The sequence below is a fragment of the Ursus arctos genome, unplaced genomic scaffold (assembly GCF_023065955.2).
Source record: "Ursus arctos isolate Adak ecotype North America unplaced genomic scaffold, UrsArc2.0 scaffold_16, whole genome shotgun sequence".
NCBI classification, from domain to species: Eukaryota; Metazoa; Chordata; class Mammalia; order Carnivora; family Ursidae; genus Ursus; species Ursus arctos.
Window position 1 is genome coordinate 13067494 of NW_026622830.1, and position 23317 is coordinate 13090810.

At 46.4% G+C, this 23317-nt stretch overlaps 2 protein-coding genes across 9 annotated transcripts in view; one reads left to right on the forward strand and one right to left on the reverse strand.

Annotated features, from left to right (window-relative positions):
- SULF2 (sulfatase 2) overlaps positions 1–4518 on the forward strand; it is a 112622-nt gene extending 108104 nt beyond the window's left edge. For all 3 annotated transcript variants that reach the window (XM_026503686.4, XM_026503685.4, XM_057312483.1), the window contains exons 16-21: positions 96–265; positions 424–566; positions 1638–1761; positions 2457–2490; positions 2669–2722; positions 3594–4518. In XM_026503686.4, the coding sequence (XP_026359471.1) occupies positions 96–265; positions 424–566; positions 1638–1761; positions 2457–2490; positions 2669–2722; positions 3594–3624 (556 nt within the window). In that variant the 3' untranslated portion in view covers positions 3625–4518. The remainder of the gene's footprint in view (positions 1–95; positions 266–423; positions 567–1637; positions 1762–2456; positions 2491–2668; positions 2723–3593) is intronic.
- A 517-nt stretch (positions 4519–5035) lies between these two features.
- The window catches only part of NCOA3 (nuclear receptor coactivator 3), a 132557-nt gene continuing 114275 nt past the window's right edge, over positions 5036–23317 (reverse strand). For 4 of the 6 annotated variants that reach the window (XM_026503682.4, XM_026503683.4, XM_044385881.3 and 1 more), the window contains 11 exons: positions 22615–22750; positions 20948–21142; positions 20327–20575; positions 20101–20227; positions 18717–18888; positions 13763–14056; positions 12413–12517; positions 10685–10937; positions 9405–9579; positions 8921–9062; positions 5036–8625 (listed from right to left, as the gene is read on the reverse strand). In XM_026503682.4, the coding sequence (XP_026359467.3) occupies positions 8614–8625; positions 8921–9062; positions 9405–9579; positions 10685–10937; positions 12413–12517; positions 13763–14056; positions 18717–18888; positions 20101–20227; positions 20327–20575; positions 20948–21142; positions 22615–22750 (1860 nt within the window). In that variant the 3' untranslated portion in view covers positions 5036–8613. The remainder of the gene's footprint in view (positions 8626–8920; positions 9063–9404; positions 9580–10684; positions 10938–12412; positions 12518–13762; positions 14057–18716; positions 18889–20100; positions 20228–20326; positions 20576–20947; positions 21143–22614; positions 22751–23317) is intronic. The other 2 variants (XM_026503684.4, XM_057312482.1) reach the window with 1 other exon arrangement.

The window sequence follows — 23317 nt, forward strand, 5'->3', positions numbered from 1 at the left end:
GTGCGCCCGGCTCTGGGCGGGCAGCGCCGAGTTTCGGGGGGCTGCGGCCGGGGGGCCGAGGGAGGTGTGAGGGGTATGGCCCTGTGTGCCCCTAGGAAGGGCCTGCGGGAGAAGGACAAGGTGTGGCTGCTGCGGGAGCAGAAGCGCAAGAAGAAGCTCCGCAAGCTGCTCAGGCGCCTGCAGAACAACGACACGTGCAGCATGCCGGGCCTCACGTGCTTCACCCACGACAACCGGCACTGGCAGACGGCGCCGCTCTGGACGCGTGAGCCGGCGGCACGGGCGGGAGGGCGCACCCGGGGCTGCATCCGGGGACACCCGGGGGGGGGGTGGGGGGGGGCACACACACAGCCCGCCCCATCCCGGCCCGGGGCTGCAGGGGTGGCGGGCCCTTCACCCGGCGCGCACTTCTTTCCTCCGCAGTGGGGCCCTTCTGCGCCTGCACCAGCGCCAACAACAACACGTACTGGTGCATGAGGACCATCAACGAGACCCACAACTTCCTCTTCTGCGAATTCGCCACCGGCTTCCTGGAGTACTTTGATCTCAACACGGACCCCTACCAGGTACACCCCACAGGGGCCGGAGACGCGGGGCACGCTTGCCCCTGAGCAAGTGACAGCACATCTCCCAAGTCCCCGAGTCCCTGAAGCAGGAGGAGGGAGCTCAGAAGGGACTTGATGCGCCCTTGGCCCCTCTGTGCCTCTGTCCTCCCGCACCTGGAGTCTGGGTCTTGAAGGGCTTCTCCCTGACTTAGCCCCAAAGCCTGCTTCACCGCTGCCAGGTGCCTAAGTGTGAAGGCTCCTAGAACCGGAGGGCTTTGGGGGTCCCTAGGGTCAGACCAAACCCTGCACACTCGGGGGCCTACAGGGCCCACACAGGTAACGGGCCACAGCCAGCACTCAGGACATGCCAGGCACTTGCCTAAGTGTCTCCGAGTATTAGTCATCGGAACACACACGTGCCCAGTGGCCCACAATGTGTAGCACAGAAAGGAGCTACCGGTCTCTGGTGAGTGGCCTGGGTGTGTCCCTTCTGAAATGGCCAGTCCCCACTGAGCTCTTCCACGCTGGAGCCTCCCAGCTGTGGGGCCTTGGTCTGTCCCATTTCAGTGTTTCAAGAAAAGCCTGCAGTCATTTTATATGAAACCTAATTTTTAAAGGCCAGCTGCTCCACTGTTCTGGTCTTTAACGACCGTATAGGCTGCCAGTCTCCCCTTCCGTAGGCCACCCCCATACTTTGCCAAAGGGGGTGGCAGAGCGTGATCAGTCCCCAGTAGCTCCCAGAGCAGGCAAGGACCCGGGTCCCCGACCCGTCCCTAACGCAAGTGGCAGCTTTGCAGTCAGGAGGCGCTCGGGCCGTGGATGTAGGTCTGGCACTAGAGCGCAGAGTGGCCACGCCAAGCCGCCGGCCGGGAGAGGGAAGCACGGAGCGCTCGTTCTGGTCTGGGGGGGGAGAACGTGGTGGGGCTCACAGGCACGAGGCAGTCTGGACTGTCCCCAGGTCCAGCTCTTGCAGAATAAAGGTCACCGCCCCACAGCAGCCCTGCGCCCGACGTGCCTGGAGGAAGTGCCCTGGTTGGTGGAAGCTGGCGGGGTCCCCGCACTCACCTTGTTGATAACCTTTGTTCCCACCAGTTGATGAACGCGGTGAACACGCTGGACAGGGAGGTCCTCAACCAGCTCCATGTGCAGCTCATGGAGCTGAGGAGCTGCAAGGGTTACAAGCAGTGTAACCCCCGGACTCGGAACATGGACCTGGGTGAGCAGGCGCTCCGGCGTGGGGCTGCGGGGAGCAGGGTTACCGTGGGAAGGGATGTAGGTGAGACTAGTCCGAAGAGTGAGCCGGGCATCACCAGGAGCTGGTGAGCCCTCACCAGTGGCGGCGGGACCCCCTCCCTAACACGCACCATGTGCTGCATTCACATGAGTCCCATCGCTTGTCAATCATGCTGTGCCGGTCACTGTGCTGCGTGTCTTAGTATCTCATCACCCTGTGACAACACTCTGGGAGGAGTCACGTGACCGGGCCAGCTGATTCCCAAAACACTTGCTCACACCGCCGATCCTCTAGGAAGCTTGTCAAGGGCCGAGACCCGGGATCTCCCTGCCACCCCGCTCTCAGGGTCTGTGGCTTTATGTCCTCTGTCACATAGGTGTCTCTGCCCTTACCTCCCTCCCCCACCATGACCGTGACCCAGGTCACTGTTGAACGGATACATCGGGGTCCAACAGCGGGTGACACTGGAGTACAGGCAATCCCGAGGCTACCTAAGAGTCTCAGGGACCGCTCACGTCATGATTCGGCCACTCCGTCTGCCCTAGGGGACACTGTCAACGTCATGAGTGACAACAGGAAAAAAAGGCGGTTGTAAAGCTTTGTAAAGCAGTTGTCATTGCTTGTGCCATTTTTGCCCCAAACTCAGTTTCTCTTTTGTTCATTTCTGTCTCATTTAGGACTTAAAGACGGAGGAAGCTATGAGCAATACAGGTATCTGGTTTTGTTCTTAAAGCCCGGGCCGTTCCTATGCTGGGTGGCACGAGTCAGGCTAAGGCCCTGCCCTCTCTCTGGTCTGCCAGGGGCCTGGATCGCCCACCAGAAAGGGGGGAGACTTTGTCTTTCTGGGTGAGGCTAACACGCCTTTTCTTTTTGACACCCGAAAATTTAGGCAGTTTCAGCGTCGAAAGTGGCCAGAAATGAAGAGACCTTCTTCCAAATCGCTGTGAGTTGACGTATCAGTTTAGAGAGCGAGCTCTGGCCTGCCTTGCTTCATTCTGCCGAAGCTGTTGCGTGCACGCCGTCACTTTCGTAGTCCTGTCTCTGTTCGTGGAGGGGGCAGGAAGGTCTTTCCGTGTTTTGGATTCATTTTAGATTAATACCTTGTCTGACACGCTTGTTCTGTGTAGCATAACCTGGGCCTGGTAGACTCATGTGGTCCTTAGAGGTTGAGAAGCGTGTGAACGTTACACATTACACTTGCCAGGCATCTCGAAGGCTGCAGAAGGGCTAGCTGGCCCATCCACGGACGGCCTCATGAAACGGCTCCCAAAACATGCCCCGAAGTCTCCCTCTAGCACCAAAGAGGCTGCTGAAGGGCTGAGACTGGGGCAACCTGGAGGGGTGAGCTCTAAAGGGAACAGCACCAGTGGGATGCGGCTTGAATCCTCTAATTCACCGTGAAATTCCAAACACGCAGATATGTGTGAGGATTTTTTCTTCACACTGGCCGTTCCCTGGACATTGTTACCACACAGGCAAACAGACCCCCCGGGGCCCGCTGCCATGGGCAGCTCCGGGCGGTGCTCTCGCTGCCAGTGCGCAGAAACGACCTGTGGCTTCTTAGGACAATCCTCCTGGGCTGGCCACGCAGTTCCCTGGCGCTCCCAGAATTAAAGCGCATTATCGTTCGGGTCACTGCCGGTCACGGAGCATGCCAGCCACAGCCGGCAGTCGGGGTGATGGGGCGGGAGCAGGCCCTTCCTCGGGGCCCCGGCAGTACCCCTCTCCCAGCAGCCACGGCCTTGTGGCACAGCGCGCTCGGCCGCGTCGGGGCCTCTTCTTGCGACACTGACAGGAGTCTGCTTGTTCTGCAGGGGCCAGCTGTGGGAAGGCTGGGAAGGTTAGGAAGCACACGGCGGGCCTCCAGACCAGAGGCGCCCTCGGACCGTACCGACCAGAAGACCGGGTATGATTTCAGGCGGGCACGTGCTCCCAGCCGGGGGGCCTGAGTCCCAGGCCTTGCTTTCCGTCCACATGGCATGCTCTGGAAGACAACCATCGGGAGCAGTGACACTTCAGGAAGTCCATGTTTGCCCCTGCTTTTGCTTCGGATTATACCTCACCAGCTGCACAAGATGCATTTTCGTATAGAACGGTCACCACTAACCCTCTCTGAGAGGCTTACAAGGGAAAAAGATTTTCCTGGAAATTTCCCCCAACGGTGTAAGTCACTGGAACTTTTTCTTTTAAATCATAGGGAAAGAACAACCCTGTTTTAAACCCTCTTATTCTTTTGGGTCGTCACAAAGAAGGAACTAAGCAGCGGGACAGACACAACTTGCAGAGTTTGACGACGAGCAGCACAGAAGAGGGGACTTTCCTCGAGCACCGTGATGCAGGTGGTCTCTGAAGCAATGGACTTCACTGTACATAGGAGACTATTTACATGTAACCAGCGTGGGAACTCGTAGGGGAATCTAATAAGAAAACCCAATTTTCAAGAGTGGTGGCGTCAATAAACGCTCTGTGGCCAGTGTAAAGAAAACCCCTTGCAGTTGTGGCCATTTCTGTTCCTGACCAGATAACCATTTCTGCCAGTATTCCTTTATCTGTCCCAGAACTGATGTTTTTTTAAAGTACTGAAAAGAAACGAAGTGTATGTCCCAGGTTTTAACAAAATTGTATTTGTAAAGAAATTTTGTAGTCTAAGTATTGTCATACAATGTTCAACGTCCCAGCCAACAACCAGCAGTTGGTATGAGGTAACCTTTAACATTTTGTAAAAGGCCATTCTTGGGAGTTTTTTGGTGTGCTTGGTTTTTTTAAAAAAGCAGTCAACACCTTTTTGGAAGGAGACAGGTTTTTTTCAAGGGCGAACAGACGGGGTATAAATTGATGAAAATGTAACATACTTCAGGAACCTCGCAGGTAAGTCTCACATTACACCCGCTTCAGGACCATACTTTTTAAAAATATTGCCTGCAAAGCAATTCACCCTATTAGCCAACCCTCTCTCTGCGCCAGCTCGTCTAGCCTGGCAAAAAGACAGCGGTCAGAGGCCAGGAGGAAGAAGCAGGAGGACCCTCCTCCCTCCTCGGCCATCACCCCACCTGATGCACTTCTCACAGAACCGACGGTAAGGAGGACCCCAAGGTGCTCACCTTCGAGAACAGCAGCTCTGTTCTGTTCAAGAGCTCTGTTTTCCCTAGGGAGATTGCTAGGGTCATGTGACATAGGATTCCTTAACCTTCTCTTTTGCCCTTAATCCAACCGGGATTTTAAAAAAGAAGAAAAAGAAAGAAACAAGCTCTTAGGCTTCAATTTTAAATAGAAACCTTTATTTACAATGACATCCAAAATGATCAGCAAAGCAGTCAGAGCTTACCACTCAACCATCTCATAAGTTATCCCATGTGGTCTGGATTCTTTCTTTGCCGTGTAAAGAATGATTTCGATTTTTAAAAGCAACATTTAATGTAAACTTGATTGAAACTGAATTCATTCTCAATACTATAAGTCGATTCCTGAGAATTGTAAATATTGCTCTCAGAATGACATTTCCATCATCGAAATTCCACACATTGGAAAGAGAGAGAAAGAAGGAAAGAAAAAACACCTTGCTCGTTGAACAGGTGGCCTTGGAGGTGAACAGCAGCTCTTGCTCCTCCGAAGCAGGGGGTTTCATCTGTCCTACAGGCTCTACTATGATGCCCCCACTTGTGAACAAAACTCATGGAACCGGACAGGCGTAAGGACAACTGGCAGTCCTTGCGAAGACGGCAAGCCAAGTATGTTCTGTACTCCCCCCACACACACCCCCAACTCACCTAGATATTAAATACCAATTAACTAAGCAGTCCTGGTGATTGATACTTACACCTTTTCCATCAAGATGCACAATTTAGAAAAGTGGCATCATAATATGAACAATAACAATGAATTTTTTTTTAAAGGAAGAAACGTATCTCCTTTATATCATTTTGATCTTTATAAAATATATATATTTATATTTATATATCTTTGGATTCAGCAAAAAAGTAGGTACTGGAAATATCGCACATTCTAAAAGCAGATGAAACAAATACCAAGGTTTAAAAAGGGGGGGGGGCGGAGGTAAGGAGTACAAAGAGAAGTATCCAAAAAAGATAAAAGGGCAATAAAGGTAAAAACAAATTATCTCAAAAGACAGCATCTATTAAAAGAAAATCAAATTCTTAAGTTTGCACCAATAAAATGAACAAGTAGAAAATATAAAAACTTATAATAAACTTTCTCCTTTTTTTCCATATAAAAAGGGGGTGCTGCCTTCCAGTTAGCCTGGAGTTGGGACTGAGGAAAAGAATCACAAAACTTTTTTTTGTAATTTTTAAAAGTCAAGAAAGGTAAGAGCACCATTCGATTTCTCCCCAAGCACACATGACTTAAACAAGAAAGGTTCAGATCTACATGACACAATTGTATCTAAAAAGACAGAGACTCTTACGCAGCTATGTCTCTGTCTCCAGACAGCAGGATATGTTATCTGAAACGTACAGGCCACTATGATGGAAGTTGATGGATTCACAATCTTAGATTTACCTAAGATTGAACCAGGCGGTGGGAGAGAGGGTGTCAAACCCAAATCTATTCCAGTGGTGGTTCTGGAAATACAGGTTTCACTTATGCATTAAGTCAAAGAAATTAAATGATCTTACCTTCAAAGACCCCTAGAAAAATTGGCTAAACATGTATGAAATAAAAGAAAAATTAACTGGCTCTCGGTTATTGCTAGGAAATTGACACCAAAGCTAGCCAGAGACCTTTGAAATTTTAAAACCCAATTTCATTCAACTGTTTATTTGAAGCTAATAAAATAAACCAGATAAAAGGAATTAAATTGACTTTTTTCTCTATTCCCAACGGACGAGAACAAGTGTCCAAGCCTGGCAAGAGCAGAAAGGGGCAGTGGCAGGGAGTGCAAGAGGCACTCGCTCAGCCAGACCTCAGCTCAGAAGCGTGCAAACCTGGCCGCCCTGGAGGCTGAGCTCCCTGAGAAGCCACCTCCCCACTGGTGGGGGGGGGGGGGGGGCTCAGGGACGAGGAGCACAGCCGCTTCAGAGTGACAGCCGAGCAGACACTAGAAACCACACGTCAAGGGGTCTACTCCTGAGATCTCACTGTGGGATTTGGGTCCTAGCAACCAAAACCTTAGAGCGCTCCTACCACAGATAAATAGGCAACATATTCAATTAAAAAACAAAATACCGGGAATTGCTACTGTTACATTTACGGACCGCTTAAAATCCAAGATTTTTTTTTTTAAAGATTTATTTATTTATTAGAGAGAGACAGCCAGCGAGAGAGGGAACACAAGCAGGGGGAGTGGGAGAGGAAGAAGCAGGCTCCCAGTGGAGGAGCCTGATGTGGGGCTCGATCCCAGAACTCCAGGATCACGCCCTGAGCCGAAGGCAGACGCTTAACGACTGCGCCACCCAAGATTCTTTTTTTTAAATCAAATTGCTTGATCTTTTAAAATTCTTGATATTGTTTTTTAAAAGTTTATTTCCCCATATCTATTCTTTCCCCTAAAATTAACAAAGTGCTTAGTTCTGGTAGAGGAATTTAAAAGACAAATTTAAAACGCCTGCATCTAAACAAATGATCTTTTAAAAAAGCATTTAGATTAAGAGATTGAAAAGAGGGAGGCATCTAACACTGGAGTGTGGGGGGCAGGGAGCTGCAGACTGCCATCCCCTCCCCCAGGCCACAGAATGCAGGGGATGTCTCTTCTGTGTGCGACCTCACCACACGGAGCTTACTGAAGTCAACAATGTTAAATATTTAGCTTCACAAACTCTGTAAAAATGAGTTGTTGTGACCTGCAAAAAAGGTATATACATATTTTACATAATACAATATCTTAAAGGTCCTATTTACAAAAGAAAATCTATTCACAGAAACACTGCGAAATTCTGATTCAGAATGCAGTACCTGGCCTTGGGTTTTCTGCAGTTTATTTTCAAAAAGCATTATTGCTCTACCATATAGGCAAAGGGTGACACCAGTACTTTCAACAACAACCACCACTGTTCTTGTCCAACGGATTAGTTCAGACAAAAACCGGGAATGCGGTTCACCGTTCCTCAAGACCTCGAGACTATTGCATTTATCCGTTCCTTGTTAAATAAAGTGCACGCGGCTGCACGTGAGCATGTGAAAAATTGCTACTGCTGCAACTAAATACTGTCATCTCACTGTCCCTTCCGCAAAGCCATGTGACATCCAGGACAGCTCCTGGAGGTGAAGTATTACAGGACGTTAGGGACAGAGGAAGTTCCTACTCAGGAAAAAGTCCAGGACAACCAAGAACAGGGCTGGAGCCACTCAACACAATCATGAAAAGACAAGAATTCAGAAAGACCAACTTCTCGGGACAGAGTCAGGTGAGGACACAGAACGATCTGGTCGTGACAAGAACACGTGAAGGCCGCAACTATGCTCTCGGTCCGGTACCGCCGCTAGAGAAACCAGACCTCCTCACCTCTCTGAACTTCTCTAGCCCGCCTACACTGACCGGAAACACTCTTGACAGCCAGGCAGAAAGAAGAGACACGGGAGGGTTTCGGGATCAGTAACGCTCCGTACCTCCGGAATCCCATCCCTACGGGGCAGAACACCAAAAATATTTGTTTTGGACTCCATGATACACAGAAGGAGGAAAAATACAGGTAGACATCGCACGTCCGCTAAAAACCCAGTCCCGCTCAAATGATATCACTCCGAATACCCTTCCCAGAGATCCAAACTGGCTCTTTCTTAGAGCTGGGTGTGCAGGACGGCGATTCTTTACTCCCGATAATCCTAGTGCAGTGTCACTGATACAGTGATTTCCTTGGAGGTCCTGGTGTAGAGGTGTCAGCAGTATTTCTGTTAATAACCAGAAGACACGTGAGTAAAACACACGCTCTGCACAACACAGAAGAATCCACGGGGCCTGCAACAGGACTCTGGCTGACGGATTCGGATCCCTCAGATCCCACGATACCAAAAGTACGGAGTGGCCCAATGTCTTCAAACCACAAGTTTTTGCAACGACTCTTGTTTTGGGTTATACACCGAAGTTAAAAACCTCCTGAGGACCTTTAGATTACAGATGAAGCTTTGGCTCTCTCAAGAGAACAGGAAAAACTTTCTGAGAAAAGTAAGGGATAGACCCCCATACCTGATCGGGACCCGTGGGCATGCCGGCCACGGGCATGGAGGTCATGTTCATCTGTCCCATGGGGCCGCTGCTGCCATTCATGGGCACCATACTGTAGGCTGCGGGGTTCCCCTGGTGGGCGAACTGCTGCTGGGGGAAGGAGCTGGAAAGAAAGTCTGCAGTCACCCCCAGGTCCTTCTAGTCACACCAGACGTGCACACACAGACCACCACGATTCTGTCATATGTCGCCGTGCTTCAGCAGAGAACATGAGGGAGAGGACTGCCCCCTGCCAGCCCGCCTGCTGTGCTCCCCAGCTGCCTGCGGACACGTGCAAGGCAGGAAGGAGTCTCAAAATGGAGGAGCCAAACAACACACTTTCTAATAGGGACCCAGGCCTTTTGATCTCTCCATCCACACAGGCTTGAATGAAAAATGCAGAGGTTACTTTCCTGTACTTTTGGGCCCTCGAACATGAATGACTTTTCAAGTCCCTGTTCCTCACCTGTTCCTGGCCAGGTTTCCTGACGGCCAGCCCTTTATTTCCGAGGACTGATACATGGGTGCGGTCTGAGGGTGCTGCATCATGGGATTCTGCGAGGGACCCATTCTTGAGGGCATCATTGCATTGGGAGGACTAGACACTCGACCAAAGGCCGGATCTGGTTGCTGTCCCATTCCTTTAAAAAAGAAGGAAGAAAAAGAAACTGCAACACTCAAGTGGGACCTTCCTTAGAGTATCCGTTTTCTATAGAAACTTCATGTTCTCTTCCAAAGGCAGGGGAAGACAAGAAGTGCCACCAGGTGCTGCCTGCCAGCTCTTCTTGCTTCTCACTGAGGAGACATGGAGGAATGGGCTTACCACAGAGAGCAGACCGTCCAGACCACCTGAAGAGCTGTTACTTCACGTGATTTCTGTATAAAGGGAATTCCACCCCATGCGACTCAGATCACTGTCCCTCTGTCCCCAGCTGGCAGGAGTGCACCTAAAATGTCATCTCCCCAAAAGATACCTCTAACTCCCACTCCCACCATGTTCCTGGAATCTCTCAAGGACTGACCTCAAGAGGTAATACGCATTATTGTAATTAATACACCCAAGTCACCAAGGAAGGGAACCCAAATGCCCACATAGCATTCCTCTCACTGACACGACCAAGCATTCAGAGACTGCATAGTTCAAGTATACTGGGACATGCGGGGGCGGGGGTGAGAACCTGGTGGTCTTTCTTTCAAATTAAGATGTGGGGAACTGAAAAAACAAGACCTGGGGGGAAAAAAAATGCTCACACCCCTGATAGAACATCTACCACAATTACAATGACCTGTGCACTACAATAAACATTTTGGGGCTTGGGGGAGGGGGCGATCAGTTTTTCTCCATTCGGACTACAAGAACATGGTCTCTTGTTTGGGGGGCTCTAACTGTCCTCCCTTCTTTCACTCTCCCTGCTCTCCTTCTAACGCGGGTGCCCCACAGGCCTCAAGTGACCTTGCCACGGTGCAAATCTAAGCACATCCATGAACACGCATGACTTGCCACGGCCTTCAGAGCGACACCGACACTCTCCCAGACTTCTAGGGTCCGTCTGATCTGGCCTCTACCTGCGCCTTGTCGGCCTCATCGGTCACTGTCCCTTGTTCTGTTATTTTTCATTAATTCCATCTTCTAGTGAATAACAAAAGGGAGTAAATACTATTTTGCGTTTAACGTGCCACAGATCTATGAATCTTACGTCCTTAGTAATGTTACTCTGGGGAAGCCATTTTCGCTGTCAAATTTACCATAATTTGGTGGATATGGAAACTGCTGGGGAGGAGCCTGTGGCATCACCGGCCCTGCCAAAACGCCATCCATGCTGGGGGAGGCCGTCACGTTCGGGGGCGGGCTGAAGGCCTGGGGCTGTGGTGGCTGCTGCTGCTGCTGCTGCTGCTGCTGCTGCTGCTGCGTCATCATGGCCACCCGCTGCTGCCGGAAGTGATGACTGAGCAGCTCCCTGCTGCGCTGCGCCACCATCTGGGCGTTCAGAAAGCCCTGCTAATCCCCAAGAAAGAACGCAGTTATGCACACGGAGCAGGAACCAGCCAATCCACGCACACACGACTGCCACCATACATTAGGCAGGAGAGAAAAACACCCAATGCCTTTCTTCCTACAAAACGAAAAATGCACAGTTCTCATTATGGTAAAGGCATCGTGGCTACGTGGGGAGGATGGGATGCAGAACAGGGACCTGGAAACTGGGCGAATGGTCAAGCTTCCACACCGAAAACATTCCTCGAAGTGAGAGAACATTAAAGGGTAGAATCTGAGGACAAATTTTTCAGAAACTATGAAATAAAACTACAAGAAGGAAAAGACAGCAGGAAGAGTGTGGGAGGAGGGGAGGCACAAGGAAGCACCCCCCAGAAGAATGGGGTTATACTCAGATAAACAGGAGTCTACCCCAGACGGGCCTGTATGGTCTCTTAAATCTTTTTTTTTTTTTTAAAGATTTTATTTATTTATTTGACAGAGAGAGAGACAGCCAGCGAGAGAGGGAACACAAGCAGGGGGAGTGGGAGAGGAAGCAGCAGGCTCATAGCGGAGGAGCCTGATGTGGGACTCGATCCCACAACACCGGGCTCACGCCCTGAGCCGAAGGCAGACGCTTAACAGCTGTGCCACCTAGGCGCCCCTCTTAAAGCTTTTGAAAGGAGACATGGAGGGTTAGGAGCAGCTGTCTGGAAGTTCAGGAGGTAACATGGTCAAAGCACAGAAACAAAAAGCGGACTTGGGCCCTATCAGCTGGGAGAAAGCAACTGCAAAAAGCAAACTTCTATCTTTCTGGAAAGCATCCTAGCTCAGCTATTCAGGATGTCGGATTATCAAAGTCCGTGCAAGCAGGCCCGAGACAGCAAATACTGGGCATCTCACAGTGGGTTGGTTGTTTTTACAATCGTTATGAACAGTCTTTCCAACCACAGTAGAGGGCTTTTGTGTGGTCATCCGCCTCGTGCACACTAAGAAAATACCTTAGTACAGTCTCCACCTTGGGCTGGAGGGACAGAGAACTTGCACACCATCCTTCCCACTAGGGGAAACAAGTCATCCCAGAGACGGTCCTTGAGAGTCGGATTATGTATTGTTTACTTTTCTCTTCTTCTAATCTCCTATTTTACCCAACGAGCATATGGTTTCATAACCCAGAAACAAAGAAAAGTTTATAGATTTATTATTTTAAATCCCAAAAAAGTGTAAGCTGTTTTCACAACACAGCAAATAATCACAAAGGAAATTAATTAAAAAACACAAATCCGTGGTTTTAATAAAAGATCCTCCCCTCCTGGTTCTTCCTCATCACCAGCAAGAGAGAAGAATGGAAGAGGAAGTGTGATGAGACCAAGGAATGGTTTCTTACACAAGAAACTCGGAACTGCTGTGTTTTAACATACATTTACTGAGGGCCAAGTACGGACCAGGCCCGGTGCGGGGCCCATAGCAGTGACCGTGGACAGACTCGTTCTCCTCACCTGGGAGGTGACCTGGGGCTGTATCATGGGCCTCATCACAGCAGCACTCCCAGCAGTGGGGCTGTCCATTTTCATCTCCAGCGCCTGACGGCTCTGATTCAAAAACTGGGGAGAGATGGGTTGGTTAGGATGCAAGTGGAGCACGACAGTGAGCCCCAAACAGCTTTCCAAATTCTTAGCACCACCCAGTGAGGTCATGATGCTACTTCCAACACATTAACCTCGTTAAGTCACATCTACACTGAACCAGTACACTTCTACACTTCAAAAAATTCGGGCTGAAGGGCGCCTGGCTGGGTCAATCACTGGGGCGTGCGACTCTTGATCTCGGGGTTGTGAGTTCAAGGCCCACGATGGGTAGAGGTTGCTTTTAAAAAAAAAACAAAAACAAATAAATAAATGAAATCTTAAAAAAAAAAAAAAAGTTCAGGCTGAAAAGTCCTTGGCAAGCATGTGAAACTTTATTATTTGGCATTAGGAGAAAAAGTAAAAATACAAATCTGCAGCTTGAAGAGTATCTTCAGCAGAAATTCAAGGATTCATAAAGTCAGATTTTCTCTGGGATTACTTAGGCCATTAGAGAAAGAGCTTTAACTTGCTCAGACCAACACTAAATAAACTACCTCTTCTTTTAGCTTTTCCTAAGTAACTTTTAGTGGAAAGAAGTGGTAAAAAGTAAAATGATACCATGAATGTATTAACACAGCTTTGCAGAGTACCTACGTTGACTTTTGGTAAAATTAATACCCTAGAAGAGTCTCTGGCTCACTGGACCTGACACTCACTCACTCATCAGCTTATATGGTTCAGTTCTGCCACATTTAGTAACTCAGCACACCCAAGACATAAACAATATAAATAATTAAATTTTAAAAGATGTGCTGGGGATTAAGGGAACAATAAAAAAGAGAACTCTAATCTGAGAATATGAAGAGAGCTCAAGTTTTATGAAACATCTAGAAAGCAGAGGCTCCATAAAAAGAATGTTCAAATCAATAAGGTTTAAGTATCTGGTATTAATATTAAGGCCTTTTCTAAAAATAGAAATCATCTACCTTTAAACCATCAAGAAATAAGCTTCTTCCCCAAGTGCCATCCCGTAGGACATTTTTCACTTTTTAACCTGCACGACAGCATCATCTTAGCAAAAGGAGGACCTGACCAATTCCAGCAGGACCGCTCCCTAACAAGGAACCACGTGTACAAACACAATGTTACACGAAACAAAGAGCTTGAGCGGACGAGGGCAGAGAGCCAGTGGCCAGAGCTCTGAAGAACAAAGCCTGGCACCCCATCCTGCAGGAGGGGCCAGACGGGAGGCGTGCCGGCGGGGGCGAGCTGGGGGCTTACCTGCTGGCCCTGCAGCCTCTGCTGAAGCTGCAGCCGGAGCTGCTTGGGGCTGCTCGTCCGGGGTCGCAGGACGCTGGCCCTTGGGTGCATTCCTTGGAGAGGAAAACCGCCTTGCTGGTTCATCTGAGTCATCATAGAGTTAAAAGATGGTGACTGTCCCTGAAGATTAAAGCCTCCTTGCATGGGAGGCCCCTGCGCCGGGTACGTCTGCCCATATAATGTCGCCTTCTGATCCAGCATTACTGCCGCTTCTTGGCCCTGGAAAGCATCCTGTTTGGACTCCAAAGCTTGTCCCTTAAACATCAAACACATAAACGAACAGTAAAGTACATCTGGAAAGCAACAGAAATCAAATGCCCCAAGGAAGGTAAAAAATAAAGCCAACACATGTAAACAAGAATAACTCAGAATTCCAAAAGCAAAATCAAGCTTATTGTCTGAAGTTCCACGAGAACACGAACGATGACCCCCGTTTTAACAAACGTGTCCTAGTGCCTAGCAGAGTCTCAGAGAGACAAAGAGTACCCGGGGAAACGCTATTCGTTCCAGACCAGATTTCTGTACCAACACAGACCTCCCAAGCCAAGTATAAAATAAACCAATTAAAATCGTGATCAATTAATTCTCACATAATTAGTACAGGACTATTTTGACAGTGATTAGAGGTGATTTTGGTAGAGACCAGGGAAATCAACATAAACTGATATCCCCCAAAGCATATTACTAGTTGTACAAACAAAACCTAAAGGGGGCCATCCACTACTATTTGCATGGCTAGAGGGACTGTTAAGAATCCCATGCACTGAACAAGTATTTATCAAGTGCCTGCTATGTGCCTGGCATCACTTCTCTACATGAGAAGGATAGGTACACAACAGAGTCCAACAAGTGACAGAACAGTGAGAACAAATATTCCGAAGAAGGGAAGAGCCCGCCACGCTGAGACAAGATACTGCGTTCACCTTTACCTTTGTATCCAGGGGCACAGAGTGCCAAGTGTGCAAGCAACGGTCTCGCCCCACAACACACTTCACTCCACTGGGACAGTGACCCCACCCTCGATTTCCCCACCTCTCTGACCTCTCCTCAGAAGCGTGGTAAGCGTTCATCAGTGTTCAGTCCCAGGCCCCTCTCCTTTTTCCTCAATACATTTTCTACTCTGGTCTTCTCATCTACTAGCAACAGTGGCCGAACTCGTCTCCAGCTCAAGTGTCTCTGAGTTCTGACTCTACGGACACAAACACCTGCTTAACAACTTCACCTGAATGTCGCATCTCAGACTTCACATGTAGGAAACATAAGTCATGATTCCCAACAGCCCCTCCCCCAAAGACCCTGATTCTCCTCCAATCCTCCCTCATGGCAACATGGCAACACCATGTGCCCAGAACTAAAGCCAGAATCTGGATTGCTCACATGCTCCCTTTCCAAGTATGCGTGTGTGTGTGCGCACACACACATGCGCACACGTGCACCAGCAGTCCACCGAGTCCTGTCAGTTTTTCTTCCATATGACCTATCTTGCACCCTTCCCTTCCATTCCACTGCAGTGACGCTCTCCAAGACACTTTCTCGGACTCTTGTGGTAACTGGTCTCTATGCATCTGCTCTGTCCCATCATTCCAATTCCCTTCTCCAGACAGGAATCTGAAATCTCTTTCTATGAAGTAAATCATACTGTAAGTTAAACATGGATTAATCGTGCATGTTTACCTCCTTTCTCTTGCTAACCCTACTAAAATAATAGCAAAGAATTTAGAAGGTAGTATCTATCCACAAAACAATGAGAATAAGAAAGGCAACGGGTTTAAGTATTTCAACAGGCATTTGCAAGACAGAAAAAGAGAGGAGTACCCAACTCAGGAAAGTAGAGAAGCTGAGACCCATGTGCCTGTGAGAGGAAAACACACGTAAGACCTGAGCAAATGTTTTCCACAGAGCCCACAACAGACTCCGTTGGGGATGTGCTCAAACGCGGCTGGTTAGGAATCTGAGCAGAGAGCAGGGGAGCAGCTACTTCCCAGTCCCCAACCCGCTCCCCAGTTCTGCACAGCCATGTAGCTATACCTTCCACCTACTCCCTCAGCCACCTCAGTTCTGCGATACCAAGCAGAGCAGAGGGGCAAAAGCAGGCAGAAGCTGAAAACAGGAAATCTTATTTATAATTTCTAGTAAAAACTGTATCTTAACACTATGGAATCATCACCTTGCCTCCCCAGCCCAGCTCCCAAAATACAACCAGGTATTTAAAAATTCCCAGGCAAGGAAAACTATACGGTGTGAGTAGAAGAGGAGGTGGTAACAGCTCTACACATTGCAATTTGGGGAGTCCTGAAATAAAAGGGCCAGCCCCCCCACCAAACACTTTGAGTGAAGACTGATTCTTTTTAATACATCATATTTAAACATAAAAAGAAAGTCAAGGATCACAAGATAAGTGATGGTGAAAGCTTCCAACATGAAAGGGACACAAGCAAATATAAAGTAACTTAGAAACAAGGAAAAAAGATTTAAAAACACAGACTCGGTGTAATACCCAACATGTCAACAGACATCCCAAAGAGAAAAGAAAATACAGAAGAGACAAAATGATTAAAGAAATGATACCACATGACATGTCTGATAAGCTTTAGAAATATTCAGCCCTAAAAAAAAATTTTTTTTAAAGAAAAAAAAAATATTCAGCCCCACTACCAATAAATGCAATTAAAACTCACTAATTAAAAAGAAAAAAAGAGGGGCGCCTGGGTGGCTCAGTTGTTAAGCGTCTGCCTTCAGCTCAGGGCGTGATTCCGGCGTTCTGGGATTGAGCCCCACATCAGGCTCTTCCGCTGGGAGCCTGCTTCTTCCTCTCCCACTCCCCCTGCTTGTGTTCCCTCTCTCGCTGGCTGTCTCTCTCTGTCAAATAAATCTTTTTTAAATCTTTAAAAAGAGAGAGAGAAAGAAATGATACACAAAAATGCCCCCAAGCAGAATGAAAAAGACAAGACCCACACCACAATGAGGTTTCATGCAACTTCAGAAGGAAAAAGTTCCTGAATAATTCCAGAGACAATCAACGGGTCACACACAAAAGAGCAGAAATCAGACTGAAACACAAGTCCATGGCAAAGCTGTGGAACAATTCTTTCAAAATTCTATGAGGAAATTATCTTCAACCCAAAATTTAATACACAGTCAGACATGCAGGGGGTGGAATAAAGATATTTTCAGACCCACGAGGGCCCAATACACTTTACGTCATGCAGTAGCGACAGAGAAGTTAAAAGAAACCATGTTTGAATAAAACAAAGGAATAAAGCAAGAAGGAAAGCCGCTTAGGACCAGGGAGCTTGGAGATGTGACAGAGAAGAGGGTCTAGACCTGCCTCTCAGGACAGAGTAAAGCAGAGTAACACAGAACCACAAGAGGGAGGGAAGGAACTGAAGGATTACCTAATATGTCTGAACATGTGAAGAAAAAATGAGAAATTTTATAGTTCCAATGGAGTATCTGGAGAGGATTAGTATTAAATGTGTAAAAAACAAATTAAAAAAGAAGACAGTTAACTCAAAATCAGACGAAAACCAAAAACCCTATACAAACTATGCCTGACACAGCAACAAGCCAAAATAATATAAATACTGACCACCTATTTAACAACAAAAGGCATAATTATACTGGGGTAAAGAGAGTGAACAAGATGGGAGTAATTCATAGAATTGTTTATGATTATTATTTAGAAACATTTTAAATTTTCATCAGTAGAGTACTGGCTAAATAGTGTTCCATATAATAGATACTATATGCCTATTAAAATTAAAGATGTATATATTAAACAAAAAAAGATAACTGAAGGGCACCTCGCTGGCCCAGTTGGTGGAACCCGTGGCTCTTGATCTTGGGGTTGTGAGCTGGAGCCCCATGTTGGGCGTAGAGATTACTTTAAAAAATGAAAAAAACTTAAATAAAAATTGTAAAAAAGATGACTGAGGATGATTTTCATAAGTAAAACAGGTTACCAAAGTGCTTTTAAAGGCTGCTCCCCTTCTTCTTTTTAAATCCACACTCAAAAGTTACTAACAATTCTTTGTGCCAGGATTACAGAGGATTTTTAACTTTTTAATATGTACACTTTTTTTTGGGTCATTGTCAGATTTTACATAATGACCATTAACTATTTTATCATTAGAACAGAGAAAGCTATTTCCAGCTTAAATAAAACTGTAAGGGCAGGTCAAGCTTATCAGTCTCTGTGCAGCCCTCACATTCCCCTTCAGCCAGGGAGACGCGGTTCTTCAGCGCCAGGGGCCTGAAAACGGTATCGCTGAGACGTACATCACTGCTCCACGTTTCCCACCCACCCTTTCCGAACTTCTGTGACAGTGTTTGCCACAGAGGAGTACGACCCTTTGTGTAACCCCGAGAATCCTGCCTGATTATCACGGAGGACGCAGATCTAAACACTGCCACCACACACGGTTCTTTAAATGAGAACAGCCACTACAAAATGTACCCGGTTTCAAAAACACAGGTTTGTGAATGACGTATTTTCACAGAGCTGCACGGGTAACCGGGAGTGAGAGATGCCACTGCTGAGATGTTCATATTCACTGCTGTAAAGGGGTTTTGTTTGATACCAAAAAAGCTCATCTCCTCAGAGTATACACTGCTTGGCCAGGTAGTAAAAAGAATTAATTATAAAAATGAGGATTCAACTAACATAAGTAAAAAGCAGCATTTTTAAAACTGCCATTCACGGGGTCCGCTCTTACAATTAGAAGTCGTACTGCCGGCAACTTCCAGTACGACTTCTAAATGTAAGAGCGGACCCCGTGAATGTAGTGACGTAACTCAAGTCACAGGAAAGATACACAGACAGGCATTCGCGGGCACGCCTTCCCGTATGTGCGCACACACACCTGTTTGGGAGTGCGCACACATACACCTCCATTTCTGTGTTAATGCCACCTACTTGATTTACAAGTTCCGGGATGCCCAGAGCTCTGTCGATTTCTTCCAAGCCTGTGGCGTCTGTGTTGCTCAAGAGAGTATGCAGCTGGTCCAACAACGCTCTTTCATCACTCTGCCCTTCTAGGTTAGAAGGTGGCCCAAGGAGATCATCCAGGGAATTCCTAAGAAGTGGCCTTAAAAAAAGATTTGCAATCAATGTCAACGCTGCTCTTCCTCCAACACACACACACACACACACACACACACACACACACACACACACACACACTTTCAATACATGGTAATAATTTAAATATGACAAGTACAAATAATAAACCAAGTAACAGAGAAGAGCAAATGGCACCAACCTAAATTGAAGGCCCACAATTTTAAACTGAGCCAGGCCATCTTACAACCACCACATACCTCACATACAATCCCGCCACCAAAATGTAACTACTAGATCCCCAGACACGTGAGGGATAGCAGAGGCTGAGGGGGATGGGATAGGGTGTTATTTTCAAGAGCATACAAGAGTAGAGGTGGTAGTAGTTATACTTGTTAACTTGAAGAACTCAAGAAAGGACAAGGAAAACACACACACACACACGCACACAGAGCAAACTGAGCCTGGGACCTGCCAAAATAACTTGTCATCCTTGGCCCACAGAGCTCACGTATCAACAAGTGTTAATACAAACTCCATACACCCACAGTAGGTGCCACAGTGCTCCAACATAGTAGAAGGACATGGAATTAGATATTCATTCTGCCTCAGAAAAAATTCCATAATGAAACTATTCTCCACTGAGTAGAGGAGCACTCAAGCTAACAAACACACATAGCTACACCACTGTATACTCAATACATCGATTCATTTTTTGCTTTGCTTAATCTATTACAGAATTCAAGTTAGACTTGACATTGACAGGTGGCTTCTTTCACGCAAATGAGTTACTGACCAAGCTAAATAAAAATGAAATACAGACGTAATCCACATCCTTCTTTCACAAAAACAGAGTGCTACAGTTCACTTTCACCATCATTCCTGAAATGTTTTAAGTAATTTTATAAAAGAATTGTCAAATCCCTAAAAATTAATCTGCCAGAAAACTGAGGCTCACCCTCTGAACACCATTCATCTTCTCAAACTGGTGGTGATTTATCCTCTCCAGTTTGACCACTCGCTGGTCCTGATAGCTAAACAATAAAGAGGTCTCCTCCCTCACTGGCTTGCTGCCTCGCCTGGATTTTTACACAGTCAGACAAGAAACGACCACATGGCAGCCAAGCACCTCAGTCACAGTGAGTTTTCCTCCTTCTCTTTCAGGTTTGCTCCTGTGCTCTGACCCTTTTCTAGATAATCCAATGCTAACATTTTCAACAGTCACATAACAAAGCCCCACCTATTTGGAGGCCCATGAGGACCCTGTTCCATGGACAACATGCCATCTGGCCAGGAACCCGGTTGGTTAGACGGTGCTGGCTGGCCATACGGACTGACCCCCATTCCCATGGGAATCTCACCAGGCCCTGGTGGAAGAAAAAGAGGGAATACATTTTCAAAGAAGGCAATAACAAAAATTACCCTAAAATCATCTAATTTTCTTTTTTAACAAAGGGGATGCTTACGCAGTTGAAGCATCTGCTGCTGCTGCTGCTGTAACACAGGTCTCACCCCTGGGACGCTGTTGGCCCGCAGAGGCAAGGTGGGCATCGAGCCGCCCACCGCAGGTCTGGGTAAGGAAGCGTTATAATCTGCTCCTGGTCTTCCCATGGAGTTTGCACTCATAGGCTCCATTCTACCGGCCTTTGAGTTTGGTAAGCCCCAATCTCCTGAGGAAGGAGCCTGATTCACAGTCACATTTCTGTTTGGTCCACCTAAAACAAGTAGAATTGATTACGTCTTTCCCATAATATACTAAAATCCTTCTTATATAAATATAATCATTACACACGAACTTGACCAAAAAAGTGCTTTGTCATCCTAAGAACAGGGCTGGACGACCATTAAACGTTTATTTTTTTAAGACATTTTTGATAGGCCACTATTGCCATGTATTCAACTAGCTTCCTTGAGAGTTTAAAATAACCAAGATGTAGAATAAATTAAGGAAACTTGTGAAAGAAATGTTATGCTACTGTTATTCAAAAACCTATTATTTAATCCCATTTAAATGGCTTTAAGTATTTTAAATCTGCTTTACCCGAAAGAAAATTTTAATCGTTAAGTACTGATTAGAAAGAACATACCCATAGTTGAGCCATAATTTTCCTGACTATCCATCATTCTTGGATTCCCACCCAACATGGGCTGCTTTGGTAACATGGGGAAAGCACTGACGTTCTTTACTGGAGGACTTGAGCCAACCGAAACAGGGCTATCTAGAGACACTGCTCGGTTATATGGGGGACGAATGGCCTGCACAGACTGTGGACTCCTCAAACCTGTTGAAACACAGATGCACAATACATAAAAATCCTGATGATTCAGTACATAAGTAATCAAGCACAACACCTAAGTACCAATACCACCCACCCAAGAACGTCTTTCTTACTAACATAAACACTAAGTACAGAAAAAAGGAAAAAAGAAGAAGATGGGGGGGGGAAAAAGCCTCATATTCCAAATATAGTAGAGACAAGAGTCCCAGTGTTGGCTGACGTACTGGGCACTGTTCCACAGCCTGACATAGTCATTCGTACTCTGCTTAATACTGAAGATGTTATCAAAGTTCAAACTCCTAGAGGTTCTTCCCTATATGCACTTGAGTGGATTCTCTGTTTAAAATTTTTTAATTCAATGAAACTAGATAAGTTGCCTTCTAATCAAACAAGGAATGAAATGTGAAATTTCCCCCTAACTCTTTTCTTTCTCCAAGCTACCTGATTGACTGGACTACCCATTTCAGTTTAGGAAACAGTGCCACTGAAAATGAGTAACCACCATTCCTGAGAACTGTGAGTTTTTCTAGTTCAATCAATACCTGTAGTATACCCTTCTTAAACTGATGAATGAGGAAACCACACAGCTGTGGAAGAGAGGCTGGGGAGAACCAGCAAACACTAAAAGAAGAAAAGTCTCGCGGCTAAATGACAAGGCTCCACAAGTGTCATAGGAAAGGTTTTGATCTACAGTTTCAGCTGCTTTTTTAATTCAAGCCTCTGTGCCTAACAAAAATATATGCTCTGGTAGCTACTACTCACCTGGAGCAACCCAAGACGAACACTTTCCTAGAAGTTCCACAATTACTGGCATATTAGTTAGAAATAGGAAATTTTAAAAAAACAGGAAAATGTCCAAAGACTTTTTAAAACATATGCACTATAAATTATAAAAAAACAAAACAAAAACAAAAAACAAACCCGAGAGGCACGCTATGTATTTTGAAGTTAATAATGCTAATTAGATTCCCGTCTTATAAGAGCACAGCTGACCCTTGAACACGACAGGGTTAGGAGCACTGAGCCCCTAACCCAGCCAAAAATCCATGTAACTACTGACCCCAAAAACTTAACTACTAATTGCCTACTTTGACCAAAAGACTTACTGGTAAGTCAGTTAACACATGTTTTGTATATTACATCTATTATATACTATATTCTTAAAATAAACTAAGAGAAATCCAGAAAATCATGAGAGGGGTGCCTGGGTGGCCCAGTCAGTTAAGTGTCCAACCCTTGATCTCAGTTCAGGTCTTGATCTCGAGGGTTGTAAGTTCAAGCCCTGGGTTTTGTTTTGTTTTTTGTTTTGTTTTCAATCGTGAGAAAACACATTTACAGTACTGTATTTACCAAAAAAATCCACATGTGTAAGTGAACACGTGCCATTCAAACCAGTGTTGTTCAAGGGGTAACTGGACATAGAAACGTGCAGAACTTTTTAAAGGCAGCAAGAATAAAATCTAGTTCTTTCTTACCCAGAGAATTAGTTCCTTGAAACATTTGTTGCTTGGTTCCCAGATTACTACCATTAGTGGATATGGAATTATTGTAGAAGTCAGAACTAGTCAGATCACCAAGAATAGCATCTAGATTATCCAAGTCTCCAGATCCCTGGGGGGGGGGGGGGATTTTAATTAACCTCTGTTAACTTCATTTCTTTTTAATTAACATTACTAGATACATAGGTATAAACATATTCATCAGAAGAACACAAATGAAATGGGAATCACTAATACCCAATAGTTACCTGAAATGATAATGCCCAACTTAAAGTCTGGCTGCTTAAGACCCCTACCCCAAATCTTCTTCCTTGAAACTTAGATCAGTGTACTGAAATAAATTCTCCGGGTTTGGAAGTGCTTCCGCGGGGGCATTCTTTTCATCTGCACCAGAACTTTAACTCTCAAACCGTAGGATATTTTCCAGCTAATGTTACTCAGCATCATTAGCTGACAGAGAGGTCTGCCTCTACACCCACCTTCGGAAAACAAGTGTGATTAATAATAAAGGCAACAAGCTGACGTTCAATAAGAGATTCACAGGCATGCTTTAAAAAGGGCTCTTGGCCCACAAATTTGGAGAGCACTAGGTTAAACAAAATTAAACAGACGTCCTAACAGTAAGATTTCCCCAAGACTTTCAGGTGCATAGTAAGTCTCCCAGAAGAGTGCGCCTCAA